The 22,679-nt window shown below is 36.4% G+C and overlaps 9 protein-coding genes across 9 annotated transcripts; 6 read left to right on the top strand and 3 right to left on the bottom strand.

The window, feature by feature from the left end:
* Positions 1-2,755: 2,755 nt before the first annotated feature.
* Positions 2,756-4,271, top strand: B0P05DRAFT_538989 (uncharacterized protein). The gene is made up of 2 exons (XM_051577904.1): positions 2,756-3,157; positions 3,209-4,271. Exons 1-2 carry the CDS (start codon positions 2,901-2,903, stop codon positions 3,885-3,887), a joined length of 936 nt encoding a protein of 311 aa, XP_051435777.1. The 5' UTR covers positions 2,756-2,900; the 3' UTR covers positions 3,888-4,271.
* A 508-nt stretch (positions 4,272-4,779) lies between these two features.
* Positions 4,780-5,905, bottom strand: B0P05DRAFT_538984 (uncharacterized protein). Its single transcript, XM_051577903.1, has 2 exons — positions 5,758-5,905; positions 4,780-5,715 (listed from the first exon to the last, which is right to left on the bottom strand). Exons 1-2 carry the CDS (start codon positions 5,876-5,878, stop codon positions 5,111-5,113), a joined length of 726 nt encoding a protein of 241 aa, XP_051435776.1. The 5' UTR covers positions 5,879-5,905; the 3' UTR covers positions 4,780-5,110.
* A 26-nt stretch (positions 5,906-5,931) lies between these two features.
* B0P05DRAFT_489889 (serine hydrolase FSH) lies at positions 5,932-7,423 on the bottom strand. The gene is made up of 5 exons (XM_051575304.1): positions 6,974-7,423; positions 6,828-6,917; positions 6,645-6,757; positions 6,286-6,599; positions 5,932-6,236 (listed from the first exon to the last, which is right to left on the bottom strand). Exons 1-5 carry the CDS (start codon positions 7,089-7,091, stop codon positions 6,167-6,169), a joined length of 705 nt encoding a protein of 234 aa, XP_051435775.1. The 5' UTR covers positions 7,092-7,423; the 3' UTR covers positions 5,932-6,166.
* B0P05DRAFT_538969 (uncharacterized protein) lies at positions 7,424-8,701 on the top strand. The gene is made up of 5 exons (XM_051577902.1): positions 7,424-7,810; positions 7,862-7,917; positions 7,971-8,044; positions 8,095-8,116; positions 8,161-8,701. Exons 1-5 carry the CDS (start codon positions 7,499-7,501, stop codon positions 8,591-8,593), a joined length of 897 nt encoding a protein of 298 aa, XP_051435774.1. The 5' UTR covers positions 7,424-7,498; the 3' UTR covers positions 8,594-8,701.
* A 164-nt stretch (positions 8,702-8,865) lies between these two features.
* B0P05DRAFT_538964 (mitochondrial carrier domain-containing protein) lies at positions 8,866-10,019 on the top strand. Its single transcript, XM_051577901.1, has 2 exons — positions 8,866-8,928; positions 8,981-10,019. Exon 2 carries the CDS (start codon positions 9,208-9,210, stop codon positions 9,910-9,912), a length of 705 nt encoding a protein of 234 aa, XP_051435773.1. The 5' UTR covers positions 8,866-8,928; positions 8,981-9,207; the 3' UTR covers positions 9,913-10,019.
* Positions 10,020-11,758: 1,739 nt separating this feature from the next.
* B0P05DRAFT_538963 (uncharacterized protein) lies at positions 11,759-13,439 on the top strand. The gene has a single exon (XM_051577900.1). The coding sequence runs from the start codon at positions 11,945-11,947 to the stop codon at positions 13,154-13,156; it is 1,212 nt and encodes a 403-aa protein (XP_051435772.1). The 5' UTR covers positions 11,759-11,944; the 3' UTR covers positions 13,157-13,439.
* A 97-nt stretch (positions 13,440-13,536) lies between these two features.
* B0P05DRAFT_508921 (ATP-dependent protease La) lies at positions 13,537-17,052 on the top strand. The gene is made up of 3 exons (XM_051575578.1): positions 13,537-14,559; positions 14,610-15,223; positions 15,271-17,052. The coding sequence occupies exons 1-3, from the start codon at positions 13,641-13,643 to the stop codon at positions 16,984-16,986; spliced, it is 3,249 nt and encodes a 1,082-aa protein (XP_051435771.1). The 5' UTR covers positions 13,537-13,640; the 3' UTR covers positions 16,987-17,052.
* Positions 17,053-18,764: 1,712 nt separating this feature from the next.
* On the top strand, positions 18,765-20,718 carry B0P05DRAFT_586525 (amino acid permease-domain-containing protein; the record flags this gene model as incomplete). The annotated part of the gene is made up of 5 exons (XM_051582520.1): positions 18,765-18,875; positions 18,933-19,013; positions 19,064-19,250; positions 19,395-19,660; positions 19,711-20,718. 5 exons carry the CDS (start codon positions 18,765-18,767, stop codon positions 20,716-20,718), a joined length of 1,653 nt encoding a protein of 550 aa, XP_051435770.1.
* Positions 20,719-20,720: 2 nt separating this feature from the next.
* On the bottom strand, positions 20,721-21,814 carry B0P05DRAFT_538955 (uncharacterized protein). The gene is made up of 5 exons (XM_051577899.1): positions 21,600-21,814; positions 21,494-21,554; positions 21,337-21,446; positions 21,223-21,279; positions 20,721-21,177 (listed from the first exon to the last, which is right to left on the bottom strand). The coding sequence occupies exons 1-5, from the start codon at positions 21,804-21,806 to the stop codon at positions 20,794-20,796; spliced, it is 819 nt and encodes a 272-aa protein (XP_051435769.1). The 5' UTR covers positions 21,807-21,814; the 3' UTR covers positions 20,721-20,793.
* Positions 21,815-22,679: the final 865 nt, after the last annotated feature.

The raw sequence follows: 22,679 nt of genomic DNA, 5'->3' as shown, positions 1-22,679 counted from the left end.
TTTTTCTTTTCTACTTTCATAAGGCTTCTTTTCTCGGCGAAAATCAAAGATCAGACTATTCTGATTGCAGCTTGTTACTTTCTAGAACCATCCTTGACTCAACACGTACTAGTCTTTCTAGTTGGTATATTTATCAAGTGTAACAGAACACCAAAACGCTTCTATGACTTCTTTCTCTTTAGCAAACTCAAAAATACGATAAACAGTTGCTATACTCAACATTTTAGTGATAAACAATAAAGTTTTAAATATGCAGTTGTTATCGTGCGACCACCTATAAAAGTAACTCATGTTGCACGTACAAACCATTTGTGTAGCTGTGATTTATACGTCATTTTGTTATTTATAAAAAAAAAAATAGGTCTGTGCTGCCAATTAAACAGCCTTAGTTGATGTTTACTTTTTGGTTTGACAAGCCATGTAGTATATAAATCAAAGGCCACGGAGTCGTAATGTTATCAGTAAACACATGTGGTTCCTTCATTACTTTGCGCATGTTGGACACATGAAGCAATTTATAGCTATATATATATGCATAGAAACTAACAGAAAACGTACTTAAGTTGTCAATGTTGTACAAATAAACCAAGAGTTTGTTACTACTTAACAAACATTTGTAAGCCACATCGAACGCTAAGATGTGGTAGTCTTACAGCTTTAACGCTCATGTACGTAATGAACAACTCATTGGCAAATTTTTATTTTAAGCATTTTGCAAACCTATTTGTAGAAGACAACGTTGGATATCAAAGCTAGAAGAGATCTATGCATGGCTATTGATTTTCTTTGCATCATAAGGTTCCCATTATGTCTGTGATAAAATTTAGAAATATCAAATTTACTGAGTTAATACAGATCTTACATATCTTTTGTACAAATTTTCTCCCGCCAGATGTCCTCATCTACTGGCCAGAACATCATAGATCCTAAAAAACGGAGACATTTTTATAGATGTTATTCACAGGTTTTAAGCGATCTATCAGTAAATCTGCGTTACATGATCGTTCTGATGAATATTTGATCGTTACACTGTAAGTTAAATTCAAAAGCGTCACTTTTCTATCGATTCCTCATTAACCTTTTATTTAAAAAAGAAATAGAAAAGAAACAATCTATTCGTGGTAATAGCTTTGGATGATAGAAGAAGAAAGTTAAAGTTTCAAGACAAGCTTTGTTTATTTTTGTGTTGCTTATTATTCAAGTAAATAAGATTTCTATCGTTCACTTAGAAAAATCTAAAATGGGGAAGAGTAGAAGGATGAGTTGCCGATAAACAAACAGTTATTCTCACTGTTATTTATATCTTTTGTTTGTCAGCTGTATTTCAACTCTATAAATCAACAGCAACAACAAACAACGGCAAGAAAAGAGCTATAGAAAATAGCATATAGAAAACAACACAATTCAGGAAGAGCAAATGAGCTTTTTTTCTTTAAAAAGTAATTGTCATGCCCCCTAATTCTGATAAGGCTGATAAAATTACGACGATCATAAAAGGGTTCTATTGACACTAACATTTGCCGCTCTCTCGGATTATTGTTTTTTCCTCTTCCTGATCAAGGAAATAAGAAAATGCATAAAAAAAAAGTTGGGTTCTAGATCAATACCACTATATAACTTATTGGACATGTTTCAATGCTACTTTTGGAATTTAGGAGAGAAATCGTTCGGTTCTGCGGGGTCAAACGGTTTACTGGGTAAGTTAGTTGATTCTGTGAGAGAGAGGAGAAACAAAGTGCACTTTTCATCTTTTTCCTGGATGGCTGAAGTTTGCTTAAAGATCGATCAAGAATTTATCTCTTTTCTCCTTCTCTCTCGCTAATAAATGGCTTGATTGAATGGTGAGGTTTTATCCTTTTTTTTGTCTAAACTACAATTGATCAAATGCGTTTTTTATTGAGATTGTATTTGCAAAGTTATTTTTTTTTACAGTCTATCTTCCTTCCTATTTTAAAGTGCTTGCAATGATTATTAATTATAAAGATTTCAGCCGAATCAGGATCATCAAATTACAGTGTATTTTAAAACTAGATTATATAATATGGAACTTAGTATTAGGTTGTGCTAAAGATCAGCATTAAACCAAAACCAAAAGTGTGGATTTTGGAGTTTAAAACCACAGATTGTCCAAAAAGTTACTTGTTGTAAAGAACTTTAGATTTCACACACATATTAACCTCGTCAGTAAATGCACGGGCGCGTGATCGTACAACGGCCTTCTTGATTCCTACAGAGCTGTAGATTTTTTTCAAAAGTTGGTTCGAAGCTATCGCGTTGTCATACAGACGTTCCTTATAAGTTCCTTGTATGTTTAAGAGCTGGGGTTTAAATCAGTCAATGGTTTCACCTTATACTCAATGAACGGGCCATAGTAAATTCTGTCTATTGATTCCCAGATTAACTTTATAAAATTCGGAGAAAAAAAAAAGAAACAGCTCTAGAAAGATAGAACAATTTCGAGAAGATTATATAAATAATTGCATGAATTATCAAACGCTCATAAACTTAGTTTAGTAACACTTACTCTGTTAGTAAAAGGCATCACATACATTGTTTAACAAATCAAACAAAAAATAGTCATGGGTCCTTCGGAGTGACCAAGGTGAAAGAGAGCCGTGTTATAGGTTGTCTATGAAGTCTAGTAGTTTAAGGAAGTCGGTCCTACCTCGCTTCGCCACTTTAATAATGTTTGAATCAAAGTTACAAGCCAGCAACAATAAGGGAGCGAGATAAAGTATATCCTCATTGCATTGGTAAAAAAAAAAAAAAAAAACAGTATAAAAACCCATTATTTTCCCATCTCGATCTCTTCCTTTCTTTCGCTCTCTCTCTTTCTCCCTTATATTTTCTATCATCAATTACCTCTTAACCTTATATTATTCACTCTTTTTTTGTATATCATGTATTCATATTGTCAACAAGCTCAAGGACAAAAGCCTTCAACAGGTGATCCTGAGCTCCTTTTACTCTTCAATGAATACCCTACTAATATGTGTCTCACTGCTGCTACTGCTGCTACTGCTCATGAAGAAGCGAGACAGAGAAGAATCTCAATCGCTACTTCTACCAAATCTTCTCCACATATGGATGAGAAAGAGTGTATTGATCAAATAGAATCTGAAGATATAGAATCTCCTGGAAACTACAACTCAAGAAGGTACTGTATAAAATACAAAAAGTCTATTTATTCTAACACACAGACATGTAGCCGTCGAACATCATTGAACAAAGCTGAAAGGAGGGCTGAGCATAATGCTATTGAGCGTGCTCGTCGTGAATGTCTCAATTCCAAATTTCAACAATTGGCCGAAGCCCTTCCTAATCTTCAAAATCATCGACGTCCATCTAAGGGTCAAATTGTTGAAAAGGCCCTTGATTGGGTCAAGCAAAACATGTCAAAAGAAGATCGATATCAATATCAGATAATGCAACTTCAAAATGAAAATAAGCGCCTAATGAGCCAAATCAGCATGGCTCAGCAAGAAAAATCAAAAAGTGGTATCATCACTCCTCCCGTGTCTTCCTCTTCTCCCATCGCTGCCCCATTTCCTCCTGGTCTTCGTCAACAACAGTTTCCTGCAAACTCCACACCTGCTACTTCCATTAGTACAGATACTAAAATGGGTAGTCGTATGGCTTCTTATTCTTCTGATAACTTGAATGTGATGTATTCTGTTGGAATGGACTGGAATCGTCATCAGAATGATCTTTCAGTAGCTGGTCCTTTAGAATATATGATGCCCTCTATTTCTTCTTCCTCATCCTCAAGGTTTACCCAACAAGAAGACGATAATGATAGCAATATATCCAATGAAGACATTCAACAAGCTCATAATGCACAAATGATGTATAATGACTTATCGACCTATGCCTGTAAGCCATTTTAAAAAATAATATTGAATAATCGTTCTAACTTATATTCTAGTATTTGAGATGAACCATCCCTTATCTGTCCCAACAACTCAATGGGGTAAAGCTCAACCAAACCCACAATACCCATACCAGTGTTCTTCTATGAATCCAGCAAACCCAATGTATTCTCATGTTACTTATTCATCTTAATTTGCAGTGATATTGTTCTTTTTTATTATAGCTAAATGGTTCTTTACAACACCTCTCTTTCCTTTAACACCACTCACTCATTTTAACGTTTTGTAAATTAATAAGATTTCCTCCTCCTTCTTCTTCTCCCTTTTTTTATTTTTATGTATATGACACCGTTGATAATAAACTTTTTATTAATGTCAGATCGATACAAATTCAAAAAAAAATCATGTCATGTCAAAGTATCGCTATGTTTATATGAAGCCGAACACCTAATCTAGTCATCGAACTTTGTACTACAGAACTGGATTAGTCCTTTTTTGTCTGGAGAAGAATGGTATGTCATTTCGAACTACAAACAAAGTGCTATATAAGAACACATCACAGTTTTTTGGTCATCTAACTATATCTTTGTACATTCAAATGAAAATCTTTGTTATTTTATATTTCTATAAAAAAAGCTTGGTGATAGTTTTTATTTTGCAGACAAAATGTTACACATAACATGCATGAAAATCACAATAGAAAACGAACAAAAGACATAAACCCATGCATCTCCCTTAATTTTGAGTAACAAACAGTTCAAAATAAGCAACAAGAAAACAATAAGATCAGGCTCAGCAAAATAGAAATCATGCTTTGTTCGTATAGGGTTCTAGGTGAGTCGGTCGCAGAGTGAAATATGTACATAAAAGAAAAAGATGCAATTGTGAAGAAAATCGACGCATAATAGCTAATTCTTTTGGCAAATGAAATGGTTCTTTTTTATTGAAAAGTAATCCTTTTGGTAAAATAGCGATCTTTATTGTGTTCGATAAATGCGGACTATTGTACATGATATCTTATTATGTAAGCATACTAGCAAACTCGTTTTCTTTGAGGCTAGATTTGTTTCAGTATGACGGCTCAAAAGAAACCCGGTATTTGTGTATATTTATTGAATACTATACGCTTTAGTGCAAAATGTACATTTCCCTTTCAGAAAGTTGGTGAAATCAACGTGTCCGTCACGCTTTTGTCTTTCCTTTTTGGCTATATATGAAAAAAGTGAGAACAAGTAACAGTATCACAAAAGATTTCGTGATTGTAATACGTGGTTGCCATACAGTTGCAAACCAACATTTGAAATATTGTGGTTGCTTTTCTCTAGTTGAGAGGTTGTGCTCAGTAAACAATCAATTTGTGGCTGCAATATGGTGTCAATAGCATTGGCTTGAATGTTTCTCACAGTTAAGAGATTCATGTCATTGCTAAATTTACTTTCCATAGGTAGTTGTATCTGCTCAAGTAATGGGAAGTCATAAAGAAAGGACGTTGGCCAAATGATTTCATTTTGCAAAGTATTAAATGCTTCTCCCATGGCAAAAGATGATGTTGGTGGTGTAACATTCTTCATAGCATGGCTATCTGGTATCACAGTTATTGTCTGCGTGTTGGTTATTTCATGGTTGTTAGTAAACAAGGGCATGGCTAGACTGTTGCCTGGTTTTTTGTTTGAATCATGTGCATACCGTTGTATTCGTTTGTTGTTTCGACCATAAGATCCTCTCTTGATACCTTTTCGGCGTTCTTTTCGTGCCGAATTTCTACATGTATCTGTAATGTTGTATTTGATACATCTTTGACATGGCCTACCATCATCGCATTTCTTACAAACTTTTTGACAATTGACTATAATTGTGTTAGCTTATGCATAATGAAAACAAGACATACCACATGCGTTTTTCACTTGATGGCGTTTTGGCCTTGTGGGTTCAATAGTAAAAGAAGTTTTGATATCACCTGAATAAAGTGACATCAAGTCTAAAGGTTTTTCATCAAAATAGCATTGCATTCTGTCGTATACAAAGTAAAAAAAAAAAAAAAAAAAAAAAAAAAAAAAGAACAGGTATTTTAAATGAATAATGCAAGATAAGAATCAAGAAACACATTGATGTCACTTTTATGATCATATATTTTTCTTCCTTTTGACCTGGGTCAAAAAAAAAAAAAATAAGATATACAAAAAGACAGATCATTTTTTTTATGTGCTAGTCCTTTTTCTTTATCTCTTTGGCAATGATAATGTTATTTTCTAATGGTCTAAAATGAAAAAAGTACATCTACAGGGTAATGAAAAGACCTAGTTTACGAACTTGGATACAAATGCAACTGTCTCATTTCTAGCAGCAGCATTCGAGGGTACAACGTGACTATGCAAACAGGTTAATATAATCAATGGATACACAAAGCCATTCTTACCCTCCAGAGTGACGAAGGACAACGGGGTCAATACATTGATCCACAAGAGTTTGTTGAAGTTCAGGAGTAATTAGACTATCTTCTTCACCAATCATGTGAAGCGTAGGAGTAGAAATTTTATGGCTCCAGATATTCTCAGTAGCTCTTTGTTGAGAAGGTTTGAAGCCTGCTGCAACGATGCCAAATTTGAAATTAGGATGTTTGAAATCAGGGCCAAACAAAGATGGCATTGCATCACGGTTCTCTAGCAAGGTAAGTAATACACCAGCAAGACAGGCGCCTTGAGAAAAGCCAAAGACACCATCAAAAGGACCCTAATGTAATTTAGCCTCTCCCTTGTTTTTTGTTGTGCAACATACTTCTTTAATCATTATTTCTTTGATACGTTCAATCGATTCTTTAAAGCCTTGATAAAAGCCTTCTTCAGTTTGTTGGTCTCTATAAGGTTGCCACCAACCAAATGGTTTCTCCTCTATATGATTTCATAAAAAAAAGGAAGTGTTAAGAGACCGACTGTTTGTTTATTTTTTGTTTTATTTTACCTTCAGGGGCATTTTCGTCAGCAGCAGCAGCACGGTGTGCTTCCGAAGTATACTTTGGGTCAAGGATTAAGTGAGGTGCAGTGACGTAGACTAATACAAAATATGCATGTTGTTACTTATTTTACTCAAATTGCTATCCTAGTTACCCATATCAGCAATTTTATCAAGTTTCTTTCTAATGACAGCTGTCTTTTTACGGAAAACAGAGGCATTTTGAACCATGCCATGCAAACAAAGAATACGAAGCTTTTGAGTGTTGGTCATTATATATATATATAGAAAGGGAGAAAGAAATAAAGTAAGGCCATATTGATGCTTTTAAGGTCCAGTTTTAAGTCCCCGAGGTTTCAGCGGTCACTCTCAATCCACTATCGAATGGTAGCGAAATATATTTGTTTCATCGTTTGCAAAGTTTCTCTTAGTGTACAATGTCGCAAAAAAAAACATGTCTGTAAGACCGAAATTCCTCAAGATACATTCAGAAATAATCCAGATAGCTATACACTAGCTCTTGTAAAATTTGTCAAAATCAAGCGGTTGTGTATCGACCATAAAAGGAAGCTTTAACGTGACTTTTGTTTTCATACTTCAGTTTGTACAGCATCTTTTTTTTCTTCCATCATTCTTCTTTCTTGACTTGATACGTACTAGTCAAGCCATAAAACTCTAATATGTCAGCTGGCCCTCTTTCTCGAGCAACTTCGTTTGCAGAGTTGCTTCCTAATAACTCTCAAAATGGCCAAACAGCAGCAACTGCGCCTTTGTCTACTGTTGAAAATAACAATACTATAAATAATAATACAAATACACTGTTTTCAATGGCTTTAGTTCCAGAGAATGACGTGTCATGTAGTGCACCTGCTTTCTTTGTTCATACACCAGAAAATGAAAAAGGAAATGCTATCGCACCAATGGAAGTTACAAAGCCTGATACTACTTCAATTGGCTATGGTAACAGAAGACTTTCACGTATTCTTTCAGAGGTACTAGACTATTTCAAAGAGAAAAAGAGCCGTGACCAACTGCTTATATAGACCACAGACAAAGTTCCTGAAAAAAAGTTAGAAAAAGTGCTCGAAATACCTAAAAAGTAAATGGATATTTCATGCAAAATTCCTTCCAGTATCTGATCTTAGTAATTAGGAGAATTTCATTAGGACCTGAAGATGCAAACCGAGGTATTTTTGGTAATGGCAATATTAGTAAGAAATCAAGAGGTAAAGCAAAACTCTACTTCCAACCGCTTTTTACTAAGCAAATGATTTAGGCTCCACATCAACACAGACAATGTATGTTTCTTTGTCCTGTTGTCTATTTTAACTGTTTCATATAGTGTACCTGAAGTACAACAAAAAACAAATACATGCACAATTCGAGTGTTTGGATACCCTGCTAACTTGATCGGCAACGTCATTCAGCACTTTACACGATATGGCAAAATTGAAAAATATGAACAAACACCTGGCAATTGGATCACCATCACTTACGATAGAAGTGAATGTGCTGCTGCTGCACTTCAAAGTAATGGCATTGTTATTTCAAAGAATTATTTGATTGGTGTCACTCTTGATGAAACAATGCCAGAAGCACCTATCAAATACACAAAGGTTGTTTCAGCTGATGAATCTGACCGAATTTTGAAATCAACTGTCACTTTAGGCAAGAATGGGTTAGGAAGTGGCAAGGCGGGTATTAGTGTTCGTGACAAGAGTGCAATTGATGCTGGTTTTGCTGCCTATATAAAAGAACTTATTTTCGGATGGTGATTATGTTATTTATCGCATGAAAAAAAGCTCTTTAATTTGAAAAAAAATAAACTCATTGATCCAATCATAATGGATTATCAACATGACTTAACTTGACAATCTGCCTACAGGATTCACAATTAAGCTGGCCTGGAATATGATTGGACAGAACATGAGTCACCATTGATTGAAAGGCTAATCAGGACTTCTCTGTTATCTATGTATGCGTTTAGATTATACATATAAACCCCTTCATAATGTATATCTAACATTCCTTTCTTCTCTATTTCAATACTTTTTCATTTTACCAAAAAACACAGAAAATATAATGGCTTCAGTACCTGAACAATTCAAAAGTAAATATATAGAACATAAATCGGTACAAATATATTAACATATTTCCCTTAGTTAATTTTACTTCTGGAGCCATCGGCCTTTCTCTCTCTTATGCCTGTATGCATCCCCTTGACACCATTAAGACTAGAATTCAGGCAGATAATACAGGCAACTGGCGTAAAGTGATTTTCTCTAGAGCAACTCTTCATAGTCTCGGCAAAGGCTTTTTTGTATCTGCTTTAGGTGCTGCTGGTCAAGGCGGTGCCCGTTTCAGCACTTACGAATATTGTAAATCCAGAATGTTACCAAAAGAAAAAAACGCACTCACCATCCCTGTCACCGCTCTTTCTGCCGTTCTTGGTGATTTGGCTTCCAGTGTCATCAAAGTACCTCGTGAAGTCATTACAGCCAAGCTTCAAATCGACCACTACAAAGCATTAAATCAAAAACCCAACGCAGCTTTTGTCATCCGCCAAACTTTAATGGAAGAAGGTCCTAAGGGCTTATTTAGAGGATTTTGGGCTATTGCTGCTCGTGATTCTCCATTCATGATCATTTTACTAGTATCTTATGAAAACTTCAAGGCATTCCATCACCGCTCAGTACGCGAAGCACTTGAAAAGACAAGAGAATATCGCATGAAACAAAAAGGCGTGGTGGCAGGTGCTGCTTTTGAAGAGTTAGAAGCTGATATTCCCACTATGCGTAGTGTGGTGTATGGTGGCGTAAGTGGTTTCTTAGCCGGTTATTTCACTACACCTATGGATGTCTTGCGTACACGTATGATTGCTCAAGAGTCTGTGCAATCAGTAACAGTAATTGAAATGGCTAAATCTATGATTTCTCGCTCTTGGTCTCGTACTGGTGCTAGTACAGTAAGAAAGTCGATTGATACATACAATGCTTTCTTTGCAGGTGCCATTCCTAGAAGTGTTTGGTGGTTTGGTATCTGTGGCATCTTCTTTCCTTCTTATGAAACTTTGAAATCTCTCATGAACAATTAGACATATACATATACATAGTCTCTGCATACCCCTCTCTTTCTTTTCCTTCACTTGTTATATATTTCATCTCCCAAAATAAAAAAAAAGGAAAATCTCGTTGTATCTAATGTCAAGTGAAACATGTTTATAATTTGCAAAGATTCATGTTTCTTCTAATACCTTTGTACTAAGATGTATATCATGTTGATGATATTTAATTAGTCGCCTTTTGTTCTCGATGCTTCAACATCGAAAACTATTAGAGCAATGATATAAAGCATTGAAGAAGAGTTCCCTTTTCTTCAAATAGCAACATTAAATTATTAACCAAACATATACTATATGCTAATCAATAACGTACAATAGGCTCCAACAAATGACAGTATGGCTTGTTGTGCGCTGTTTGATCTAGTCGAGTAGGCGATTGATTTTTTTTTCACCAAAAAAGTCTAAAGACTCTTAAAATGATCACGGGGACTCATGAACAATCTCCACTCAACTTTAAACGAGCGATCAAGAATCCAAAAGCCTTTGCTCCATAATCATGTTTAATCAGAATATAAACAAGTCTTTAACTCTGATCCTGTCATACCTTGAATGTTACGGGGAACTTATTCATTGGTCATACAAAGTTGCAGTCAAAGCTAATTTCAGGAACCCTTGCTAAATGATTTTGTATAGAAGAGAGCTAATTTACCGCAATTGATTTTTTAAGGAAAGAAAGCATAGATTGTATTAATATAAAAGAGCTTTACAATAACAAAAAACTCTATTTTCAAATTCTTTCCATGATCGAGAAAGGGTTTTTAAGGAACCCTTTAACGTGAACTTCTTTTCTCCGCGCTCGTATGGAGTTTTAGTGCCTCTTTTTCTCTATCTCATTCAATTGTCTCTTTCAAACAAGAATGTACATATGCAAACTTGAGATATTCTGTTGTCTGCTTGAGACCTAGCTTTCCCTATGAACAACAAATGCCCGTGCATGTAACTACAGCACCCGAGATTGTATCATGAGATAGTAACACAACCTTATTATGATTACACACATTAACGCAGCCCAAAACAAAAAAAAGGTGTTTTCTTTTTCAAATTTTTGCACATTCCACCACTCTTCTTCTTTATCTATGAACGAATTATATGTCCTCATTACTGGCTATATTTCATGAATTGGTATCTTTCTAAAAAGGTACTAATTGACGCTTGAGACTAGTTATATCTTTGTACCACTTGCAATACAATACTACGATTGGACCGATAAGATACATACATGTCTTATGAAAACCAAACAAGGCGGATCGAGAATTGATTAGCAGCTCCAATCGTAAGCTGCAGGACTTGATACTTTTTTCTACTATTGGTCGTGAATCATTTACTTTTCAAGTTGTGACTCATTGTTGACCAAAAGAAAATGAAATAGACATAGGATTGCCTATCATTTATTAGATTTCTATATTCTAAAAGCATGGCCGTTTATTCCTTGATATATAGTCTTCATTTATATATGTCCATACATATACACAATAAACTTAAATATACATAAAAAAAAGGCAAAGTTGTACAAAAAAAACTTTTCTTCATGTACTACAGTTTAAATAATGAATGAAAAAAGACCAGAGAAAAGAAAATAAGTTATTGACTATCATATGATGTAGTTGCTCTTGAAAAAAGGGGAGAAACAGCAAAAAAGAAAGTGATTATCTTGACTGCCATTACTGGTCTCGAGAAACCTAACTTGTTATGGTTCTTGATTATAGAAGCGGCACTCCAATCCATGGACGTTACTCATACCCCCGACTCTAAAAAAAGTTTGTATAAAAAGAGTGCTTAAACTGCAACTCTTTTTCCCTTTTTCCTTTCTTTATCGTACTGTATATTTGATTTTCTGTATTGAAGATTGGTAGACGCGTTATCCTAAAGCCACCCCACCACTCTCTCCAAACCCCTATAAAACTAAAAATCTAATTTTTGTTTTTATATAAACGTTTACTCTTAACCTAGTAGCGTTTTTATTTTATATTTTTTTATTGTTTATATTTATATATTTGTTATCATCATGACTGAATCTGACGACTACATGCTCTTGTCTTCCTCCTCGGATATCTTTGGAAAAGATCATCTTTTATCCAGTTTCCTTCAAGACCATCAGCAGCTCTCGCCTGTCATTGAAACAAATTTCCCTTCTCCAGCTTCATCAGCAGATTCCCTTGACAGTCCTGAAATGACTCATGACAACTCTGGCCTTTCAATTGATCCCAATGTCTTGCAAAATCTTCCTATGTCTGTACTCCAATCACTCGCTGCCATGTATCAACAGAACGATGTGAACAGCACTACTGGTAACACTTCATTGGAAAATCTCGATCAATTTGTCAAGTTTGAAGAAGACAATAGTATTGCTGTTGCTAATACTACTTCTCCTGCTGCTACTATCGATGTTGCTGGTATTGCTCCTCGACCCGCTACCAATGCTTCAGCATTAAGCAAGCCCAAGACTTATCGACCTCCTCGTCAATTAGAATGTCACAACTGCCATGTCACCAAGACTCCTCTCTGGCGTCGTACCCCTGACAGAGCTCATTCTCTTTGTAATGCTTGTGGTCTTTACTTTAAGCAATACGGTACTCATCGTCCTCTTCATGTTCGCCAAAAGCAACAACAGCAACCCTCCAAGCAACCATCCCCTATCACCATCACTTCTTCCGCTATTACCTCGCCTCTTAATTCTCCTACCACCAACATCTCTACTACTACTGCCGAGGCTGCTGTCAACTTGCTTCGTCCTCTTTTGAGTCATGCTCAACAACTATGCGCCCACTGCCACCAAACCAATTCTCCTACCTGGACAAAGAATGAAAATGGTGAGGTATTTTGTATGACATGTGGGGTACATGCTAGCGCTGTAAAGGCTCGCCGTGAAAGTAGACAATCCAGTGTAGCAACAAATGGTTCCGTCGGTTCTCCCAAGCGTCCTCGTGAAGAATCAGAATCAGAAGAAGGTATGGGCGATCAAAAGAGACGACCTAGCAAAGTCACCAACTCCCGTGGCTCTGAAGCTACTACTCCTGCTCTTTTCCCTGCTGCCCCTGCTTTGCCTCCCACTCCTCCAGTTGCTGTGCAATCAAAGGAATGGGCTGAAATTGATGATACTCGCTTCAAAACATTGCTTAGTCGCATGAACGTCCAACAAATGCATGGTTTTTTGGGTATGCTTGAGCGTCGTTGTGCCATCTTACGATCCATCCTTGTTCCTCAACAGGAATCATAAAATCAAGCATGTTTCGACATAAAAAAAAGCCCCTACCATTTTTTTTTGTACATTTCTTTATTTCATTTTTCTATTATTCTTGGCTTTTCCTTCAACGAAATCGCCTTTTGTATATGTTCAACACATTCTTTGAGTACTTTTTTAAACAAAAAGTCTCTAGTATTTTTTATATATTTTATCGTTCATGTTTTTTTTAATATACCGTTCAACACTTTTATTTTCTATTCATAAAACAACGTTTCCTTTCAAAAGATTCAATAAAACATTATATAATCATTGCTTATCTGATCGTTTTTTCCTTTTGCTACGATGAACATTTAACGCGTATGCAGTTTTGATTACTAATGACTGGATTTCACTTCAAAGCATAGTTCAAAGATCGCTCCAATAACATAATAACTTGTGGGGTGTATATATTTTATCCTGTTTGCTCTATCTTTCTATTGTATTCTCACCCTTCTTTCTTTCTTTTCTCTTTTTAAGTATGAATCATACTTTTCTTATTCACGTCTCAAAAACAATACCTCGGAATAAAGTAAACCAGGCTATCTGGTCTCAACTACAATCGCCTGCATCTACAAAACCCTTGAGTTTGCGTTCTTTCTCGACAAGCCGCAGTCAAGGTAACGTATCTATCTGGGGTGGCCAAGGTGTAGCTGGAGCCATAAAAAAGAACCGCTCGGTCTGCATTGGACTTGAACCTATTCGCAACGTAGCAGGCTTACGTCGCACTGCTTCCTCTTTATCAACAGTCGAGTTACGTGATCGTGATCCAAAAGATAACCCTTCGGACCAACCACCACCCCCAAGCAATGGAGGAAGTGATGCTGGTGGTAGCGAAGGCGGAGGCCATGGAAGTAATAATGGCGGGAATGATGGGAAATCAGGAAAGAATCATTCTTGGGATGTAGTGGATAACCAGCTTCAGAAACCAACCGTGCCCGAAGTATATCCTCAAGTATTGGCTCTTCCAATTGCTGGTCGACCTTTGTTTCCTGGATTCTATAAAGCTGTTGTGATCAAAGAACCTTCAGTTACTGCAGCTATTAAAGAATTGATGAAGCGTGGTCAACCTTATGTCGGTGCATTCTTGTTGAAGGACGAAGGTTTAGATGTAGACACGATCACCAATATTGATCAAGTTCATAAAGTGGGTGTATTTGCACAAATTACAAGTGTATTTCCTGCATCGTCTGGAAAGGAAGAGACAGGACTAACTGCAGTTCTGTATCCTCACAGACGTATCAAGATCAATGAACTTTTACCAATCAAAGAAAAACACACAATTGCTGCAGTAGAAGAAGTTACGTCAAAAAAAGAACTTGCTGTCAATGAGAGTGAACAGGCTGTCAAGAAAGCAGAGTCCGAATTCGAGCCAGAAAAAACAGTTGCTCAAAAATCAGGTATGTATGCATTGCTAAATTTACTTTCATTACTTACTTTTGTACCAAAGAATTCTTGTCTGAGGAAGAAGCTGCTGCTGCTGCTGAAAACAATACAAAAGAATCACAATATGCTACCTCATTCCTAGCTGATGATTATGCTGTTTCTTTAGTCAACGTTGATAATTTTGTAGAGCCTGAATTTTCAAAAAAGAGCCCTTACATCCGTGCTGTCACTTCTGAAATTGTGTCTGTATTCAAGGAAATTGCTTCTTTGAATCCATTATTCAGAGATCAGATTGCCAGTTTCTCCATGTCACAGTCTGCTGGTAATGTATTTGACGAGCCTTCTAAATTGGCCGACTTTGCTGCTGCTGTATCTGCAGGTGAGGCTCTAGAACTTCAAGAAGTATTGGAGACTTTACCAGTAGAAGAAAGACTTCAAAAGTCGCTTGTTGTACTCAAAAAGGAATTAATGAATGCTCAATTACAAAACAAGATCTCCAAGGATGTTGAAAGCAAGATTGCTAAACGTCAACGAGAATATTTCTTGATGGAACAATTGAAAGGCATCAAGAAAGAATTGGGATTGGAAAGCGATGGCAAGGACAAATTAGTAGAGGGCTTTAAGGAAAAAGCCAGCAAACTGGCCATGCCTGCTACCGTTAAGAAAGTGTTTGACGAGGTGAGAAACAAAAATGTGCTTATGGAAGTTACTGACACCCAAGATAGGAAATCAACAAACTCGCTCACCTTGAGCCTGCCGCTTCAGAATTCAACGTTACTCGCAATTACTTGGACTGGATTACTCAAATTCCATGGGGAAAACGCTCTCGTGAAAACTACAATGTGTTGCGTGCCACTGGTATTTTGGATGAAGATCATTATGGTCTTAAGGACGTGAAGGATAGAATTTTGGAATTTATTGCTGTCGGTAAATTAAGAGGCACTGTTGAAGGAAAGATTCTCTGTCTTTCCGGCCCCCCTGGTGTAGGTAAGACATCCATTGGCAAAAGTATTGCCCGTGCTCTTGACCGTGAATTTTTCCGCTTCTCTGTGGGTGGCTTGATGGATGTAGCTGAAATCAAGGGTCATCGTCGCACTTATGTGGGTGCTATGCCTGGTAAAGTGATTCAGGCTTTAAAGAAAGTTCAGACTGAAAACCCCTTGATTTTGATTGATGAAATTGATAAGCTCGGCAAAGGACATCAAGGCGACCCATCCTCTGCACTTCTGGAATTATTGGATCCTGAACAGAATAGCAGCTTCTTGGATCACTATATGGATGTTCCCGTAGACTTGTCCAAGGTTCTCTTTGTCTGCACAGCTAACGTGCTTGATACTATTCCTGGCCCACTTTTGGATCGTATGGAAGTCATTCAATTATCTGGCTACATTGCTGAAGAAAAGGCAGCTATTGCTGAGAAATACTTGGCTCCTACCGCAAAGAAGGCTGCTGGTCTTGAAAACGTAAATGTCAACTTGACTTCTGAAGCCATTGATACACTGATCAAGAGCTACTGCCGTGAAAGCGGTGTGCGTAACTTGAAGAAGCACATTGACAAGGTCTTTAGAAAGGCTGCCTTCCAAGTCATAAAACAAGTTGGTGAAGAAGAACCTGAAACCCCTAAGCAAGAAGAAAAAGACAAAGCGACAGATAAGAAGGAAGAGACTCAAGAGACATCAGTAGTCAAAGAAGAGACAAGAAAGCCTCTCATTGTGTCCAAGGATGTTGTTATCGATATCACAAGCGATAATTTGAAAGACTATGTTGGTCCTCAAGTCTACCAAGCTGAACGTCTTTATGACCAAACACCTCCTGGTGTAGTTATGGGCTTGGCCTGGACAAGTATGGGTGGCTCTTCGCTTTACATTGAATCCGTTCTTGAATCCTCCCTTAGTCCCAAATCTACACCCCATCTCTCAAAGACTGGTCAATTGGGCGATGTCATGAAGGAATCTACAAGCATTGCCTACACTTATGCCAAATCATTGATGGCTATGCATTTCCCCAAGAACAAGTTCTTCGATAAAGCTAAGGTTCACTTACATTGCCCTGCTGGTGCCGTACCAAAGGATGGACCTTCTGCCGGTGTCACCATGACCACTGCCTTACTTTCTTTAGCTCTCAACAAGCCTGTCAGCTCAAATATTGCCATGACAGGTGAATTGACCGTTACTGGTAAAGTATTAAAGATCGGTGGTTTGAAAGAAAAGACGATTGCAGCCAAGCGTTCCAAGGTAGATACTATTTTGTTCCCTAAGGATAACCAAGCCGATTGGGATGAATTACCCGAATACATCAAAGAAGGTTTAACTGGTGTTCCTTGCGATACTTATCAAGACGTTTATCAAGTTGTGTTTAAGGATGTAAAGAAAGAAGATGTCGAAAATGTATGGAGCGATGTCCTTAAAGAAGAAGAAGAAGTAAAGGCAGCCACCTCCTAAATCAATTGCAATGACTCTTTTTTAGAATAGATAATAGAATGTTGTATGTGGATGTATAAATAAAGATCTTTATTTATGAACTGTTTAATAAGCTGGTGAAGAAAGAAGCTGAAAATGTGATGTATATGTATGTACAGGATACTATTTACAGACCTTAAAGAAATTGCCCAAAAGGGACACTGCACCAATAAAGACTCTTCAGTTTCTGCGCTTACAAACAATATTCAATAGAAGCATTCAATTACTTTTTTGAACACATAAAGTTTGAATCAATAGATAGTTTAGTATAGGAAACAACAGAGTACTAGACCTTCTTCATAAAAAGATTTTATGACTTTTACACAGTTTTCGTAGTATCATTCCTTGGTTAGGCTGCATGTTTGAAGTTGTACTGAGATAAGATACTTTTTCCCGATTACTTTTTGACTAAAATAAAGTTTGGTATCTTATCTTTTTGGCAGCCTTCAAAGGGTACAAAAACAAAAGAAAAAGGCTTTCTATACTTAAACATTGCCATATTTTTTACAAGCTGTTCTTCTCTAACAAACACGATCATTTCTTTTTAACCCATTTTTTCGGAATCGTCTTTTACATGTAACAAGCACTTGGTATGACATGACTTGATTGGATAATACGCGCATCAAGTTAGGACTCTTATCTGATGGTAACTCTGTATTCATTAACAATATGTCACAAAGAAAATTCTTGCAAGGAGGAATAGCTCTATAAAATGAGTACAGTATTCTGCGCATATAAGTTTGAAGATTTACACTTGTACCTTTGTTATTCTTGATTTTAAGGCCTAGAGAGTCAAAGAGTTCTTGCATCATAGATTATTGAATCATACGGATAATTTACAGTCGTCTTCTATAGCTTTATTTTAGCGACAAACTACTAATGAAACAGACGATTCCCACGTATTGTCATTTTTTCCCCCATGCCTATATTATTTAAGAGGAGTACATGTGAACCTTATAGAACAATAAGTTGAATTCAAAACTCTTTTCGAACATAAAAGTTCTTCTCTTCAATTAAGTTCTTTTTAATCAAATTCATATCATTTTTCCAGATAAAGACACTCTTATCAAAATGTACAAAACAAGCGAAATGAAATAAAAATCAAGCATTTTATTAGTCATAGAGGACTCCACAAATGGAATATGCGTGAGACATAATCATTTTAATTGGGTGGAGATCGAAAATATGGGGTAGAAAAGAGTTACTCTTTGCTCTATGATGAACGTGAGCGTGTGGAAACATGATAACAAATAATTATCTTGGCTTAGTGCTACGATGCATTTGTCAGCGAAGGCATCTTATAGGACAATAAGCATTTCTATGCTTGTAGGAAAATTTGACACGATGGTATCCTTTGCCGATTTTGTAAATCTTTGTATTCTCAACAAAAAGGGCAAATCTCAAAAAGCGGAGTCATGTAAGAATGAACAAATGAAGAATAGGATAGTATCTAAAAAACATTGAAGCAGCGCTAGAAAGCATTGGCACACAAGTATAAAAAGAAAGGGTCCTTTTTTATTCTTTTCTTTTTACTCGTATTGACTATTTTTTTTACTTGTATTTTCTTGCTTGATCTATAACATTAAGCTAGGAAATAAAAAAACAGAACAAAAAAGTCATCTAGTTTCCCTTTTTACATCAAACTATACTAGAGTAAATCAAACAACTACAGTATCTTTTCTTTTTTTTTTTCTCTCTTTCTTTTTATAAACTCCCCTTTTTTATACGAAAATTACAGCACTTCGAGAGTTAATTATTCTATGGTTGGCATGGACCGTAACCTAAGCAACAATGAGGTGAATGAATCCGGTGAAAACAGACATCAGTTTCAAACTGAAGAAGAACTTTTGCATTCAATGGGTTACAAACAAGTAAAGACAGACTAAACTATGCAATTTAAAATCAGATAACTAAGAAAATCTGAATAGGAAATGAATAAGACAATGTCTACAATCTCTAATTTCTCAATTGCTTTTGGCTGTTGCTCCATTCTTTCTGGTCTTACTCCTGTAAGAAACAATGGGCAAATACATGCATTGAAACTAAAATCATACTTTAGCTATGGGGTGATGCTATGGCTGCTGGTGGATCCGTTTCCGTTATATGGGGTTGGATTCTCGTTTCTGTCTTTACTTTTGGAGTTGGCCTTTCATTGGCTGAAATCTGTTCTGCTTATCCTATTACTGGTGGTTTATACATTTGGGTATCTAAGCTTGCTCCCCCGAATGGGTTCCCATTATGTGTTGGTTGACTGGTTGGTGTAATTGGCTTGGCTTGGTAAGTTTGTTGATTTACTATATAAACAATATACTAATTCATTGCTTAATAGACTGGTATGTTATCATAAACAATGCCTTCCTTTCCCATTTTCTAATTTTTTTTTTTTGTAGTCGCAATTACATCTGCTGATATTGGTCTTGCACAATTCATTTCATCTATTGTTAACATTAGTGACCCTACTAATAAGCCTACCATTTATTGGGAATATGGCATTTTTATTGTAATTGCTGTTGTCCATGGCCTTATTAATTCTATAAGTGTCAAATACAATGGCTTCTTTAACCAAACTTCTTTGTATTGGCATCTTATTGGCACTCTTATCATTGTCGTTGTCGGTCTTGTCTTGACACCCAACAAACCTGATGCTAAATGGGTGGTAAGTCAAACTTATTTGAAAAAAGAAAATATACTCAATTGCTCTTTTAGTTTACTTATTTCGAAAATGAAACTGGTTTTTCTTCTGGAGGTTATGCGTTTTTAATTGGTCTCTTGCAATGTCAATATACCCTCTCTGGATTTGATAGTGCTGCACACATGTCTGATGAAACTCAAGACGCTGGTCGTAGTGCTCCTCGTGGTATTCTTTATGCTATTGGAACAGCAGCTCTTGTTGGTTTCATGTTCTTGCTCTCTGTCAACTTTTGTGTACAAGACTTTCAATCGCAAATCATTGATACGGATATCAGTCCCACTATGGTCAAGGTCTTTTTGGATGGTGTTGGCTATCGATGGACAGTTGTCTTTACGACTATCATTATGGGTGCCATGTTCTTTTCTGGTTCTGCTTTGACTTTAGGTAGTTCTCGAATGGTATACGCTTTTGCCAGAGACGGTGCCATGCCATTCTCCAGCCATCTTGCCAAAATCAATCAAAAGACAATGACTCCTGTCTGGGCTGTTTGGTTCAACATTGTATTTGCCATTGTCGTTGGTATCTTGTACATCATTAACGAAACAGCCTTTAATGCTATCGTTTCTGTCAATACCATTGCTTCTTCCATGGCCTATTTCATTCCTATTGCTCTCAAAGTGTTTGTTGCAAGAAAGATCTTTGTTCGTGGTCCTTTCCATTTAGGTCCTTTTTCTGATGTCATTAATGTCATCAGTCTATGTTGGATCTTATTGACCTCTGTTCTATTTATCTGCCCTACTGAAAATCCTGTTACGCCCGATAATATGAACTATGCTATTGTAGTATTTGGTGGTGTCATTATTCTTTCTGTCTTGTACTATCACTTTCGTGCTCGTAAATGGTTCCATGGTCCTGGTAAAAGTTTGGAGCATGATCCTCAATTGGATGGTCTTCCAGTCGAGACTGCTGCTGACGATACCAAGCAATCCAACTTCAAATATGACACTTCTAGTCAAAGCAGTGACAGCGATAATGATGCTGTCAAAAAGTACAAAGTCAATCAAGTTGAACGTGTCAATTAATACCCCCACTCTTTTCTTTTTTATTATGTTGCAATCCTTTTTCTTTAATAAACCTCCTATTATGTATATATCGCATTACTTCTTTTGAACAGGTGGTCTAGCTGGAGAAGCAGATCTTGATCTACGACCAATCTTATCAAAAACAGACAGTCTCTGAACTTTCTTCTCAAGCCCAGGAACCTCTTCATCTTCAGAACTGCTGTCTGACGAATCAGAGCCTTTAGAGTTTAGGCTAGAAATACTTGAATGACTGTTGATTCGAAACATGCCACTCAGACGATTTGGCTTCTTGGCTACCTTTTTTAATTGTTTCTTTACTTTATCTTCAGGACGGACCACAACCACAGGAACAGGAGAGTGTTGTAAACAATATTTTGATACGCTATTGATAAACATGCCCTTCAATTCAGACATTCCTCTTGTTCCAACAATAAGCATAGAAGGTTGATATACAGAAATCTAGTGACAAATCAGTATGGCTTGTCTTGCTGTCTCGTAACTCACCATATTCTGAATTGTTTCCTGAACCTTTCCAATCACGAATTCAATCACTGCACTGATCTATAACTCCATATGAGATATTGGCATTATCCCTTCTCTATCTCTTTTTTTTTTTACCTTCATATCAGGATTACCTGCTGCCATGATCTTAGTCATAACAGCTGAAGCTCTTTCCTTAGCTTTTAGTTCCTCGTTTCTTAACATGGCTGATAAATTAGGTCTGTTCTCTATATAGAGGTATGAGAACCCATGTGTCTTTGTATTGTGTTCTTACCACTCATATCTACCGTGAGAACACTCAAGGCAATGATTTCGTCACCAGAGTCTATGATATTCTATCCAATACTATAAGAAAGGCGTCTATGTTTAAGATATATTACCTCAATAGCCCAGTCTAAAGCATAGTCACTATAGGGTGCTAAGTCTGTAGCTACCATAAATGTTCTACTTCTTCTTGTTCGTTGATATCCTTGCGTCTTTCCTCGTAATGTGAAAGAATAATCAGGCTGATCCTGATCTGTCATAGTGTCAAAAGACACACCTCGTACATAGTTTTCTGCTTGAACTGTAGGAATACTTGTCGACATAAAATAAATAATAAGAAGAAATGACGAAAAAAAAAAAGATAGTGCTTTGTAAACCAAGGCATTGTGTAACCCTAGTTTGAATCTACTGACGAACCCACAGTTTCAAATCTGATTTGATCAAACTATTGTTTTATGCAAAAAGAAACTTTACGTATAAACGCAAGAATATTCTAGGCCATTGAGTTGATCTGCCATGAGGATCACACAAGTAAATGGCTGATAAGATACCATTTTTATCTCGACTCCTTCTCATTCAAAATAAACGCTCCCCCTTCCTAACATTTTTCGAGTTATAAACAACAAAAAATCTCGGAGCTAAATTTAGTCTCAAAATGCTGAGCAGAGAAAATACATGAGCATACCCCCTTCATCGGCAAAAGATAGTCGAGACAGTCTCCATCCGAACAAAAGCCTTTTTTAACAACGTGTCCAACTACTTTTGTTTTTTAGGATGAAAATGCGAACCTTTTATGGTAAGTGTTGTGATGCCTGCAATCACTTGTGCTGTAGTACAAAACAGACACTACTGTTGTCAGGGATAACAAGTTATGAAAATTGACAAGGGGTTTGTCTTATTCAAGTGTATTTTATTGATCTTGTCTATAAAACCAGTTGGTCTTTGTATAAAAACAAGAAAAAAAATAGTATGCTGAAAAGCAATTATCTCCAAATGATAACAAAAGAGTTAGCTTCATTATTTTTTTTTTTTTTTGCTATATAGTGAATAAATACATAAGGTTTGTGGTAGACAAACTCAGTAAATTAAATTGAGACACAGCGACTATACATAGCTGGTGAAACAAGGCTGTAAGAATTATCTATTTCTTAATAACTTGTAGCATTGTACTGATTCAGTAAGTAAAGCGACAAACA

This window comes from Gilbertella persicaria (assembly GCF_025201335.1).
Source record: "Gilbertella persicaria strain CBS 190.32 chromosome Unknown B0P05scaffold_16, whole genome shotgun sequence".
Classification (NCBI taxonomy): Eukaryota; Fungi; Mucoromycota; class Mucoromycetes; order Mucorales; family Choanephoraceae; genus Gilbertella; species Gilbertella persicaria.
This window is presented reverse-complemented; position numbering and strand designations above follow the sequence as displayed.